This window comes from Carlito syrichta, unplaced genomic scaffold (genome assembly GCF_000164805.1).
Source record: "Carlito syrichta isolate Samal-C Ts95f unplaced genomic scaffold, Tarsius_syrichta-2.0.1 Scaffold314365, whole genome shotgun sequence".
NCBI lineage: Eukaryota > Metazoa > Chordata > Mammalia > Primates > Tarsiidae > Carlito > Carlito syrichta.
In genome coordinates, this window is record NW_007258461.1 from 261,994 (window position 1) to 262,562 (window position 569).

A 569-nucleotide genomic window follows, 5' to 3' on the forward strand; every position below is an offset into this window, starting at 1 on the left:
TTCCCACCCCCACGTGACACCCACCCCTTAGCCCAAGAGGGAGGGTGAGCGAGGTCTCAGAAAGAGGGGCACCTGTAGCAGCAAAGCCACTGTGCCCGCCTGGCTCACCCGGGGGTGCAGGGGCCGGGGCCTTACCAGAGGTGGTGGACGCCACAAGCATGGTGGGGCCGCGGCAGGTTTCCTGAGCGCCTGGAGGAGACGGGGCCGACTCAGCCTCCGCCCGAGGGCCCGGCCCTACTGCCCAGGGTCTCTGGATGGGAGTCCTTAGAGAGGTGCCAGGGTGGCAGGTGCCCGTCAGCGTGTGTGAGTGGGGATCCAGCCTGTGCCCAGTCCTGGGCATGGAAGACGAGAGGGACGGTCAGAATGGTGGGATCACAGAGCCCAGGACCCAGCCAGACAGCCCAAGAGACTTGGGTTTGGGAGTGGGCGCCCCACGCGGGCACACAGAACCCCCTGCCTTGGCAGGGACCAAGAGAGGCCACCAGTGGAGGGTGGGGACTGGGCAGGAACAGCCAAGTGTGCCCCCCTGCAGCCCCTTTACAGTCCCTTACCTAGCCGGGCTCCTGGGC

The 569-nt window shown here is 67.1% G+C and overlaps 1 protein-coding gene across 1 annotated transcript in view; it reads right to left on the reverse strand.

The window, feature by feature from the left end:
- AVPR2 (arginine vasopressin receptor 2) overlaps nucleotides 1-219 on the reverse strand; it is a 1,505-nt gene extending 1,286 nt beyond the window's left edge. The window contains exon 1 of the mRNA XM_008071553.1: nucleotides 136-219. Within this exon, the coding sequence (XP_008069744.1) occupies nucleotides 136-160 (25 nt within the window). The 5' untranslated portion in view covers nucleotides 161-219. The remainder of the gene's footprint in view (nucleotides 1-135) is intronic.
- Between the last annotated feature and the right edge of the window lie 350 nt (nucleotides 220-569).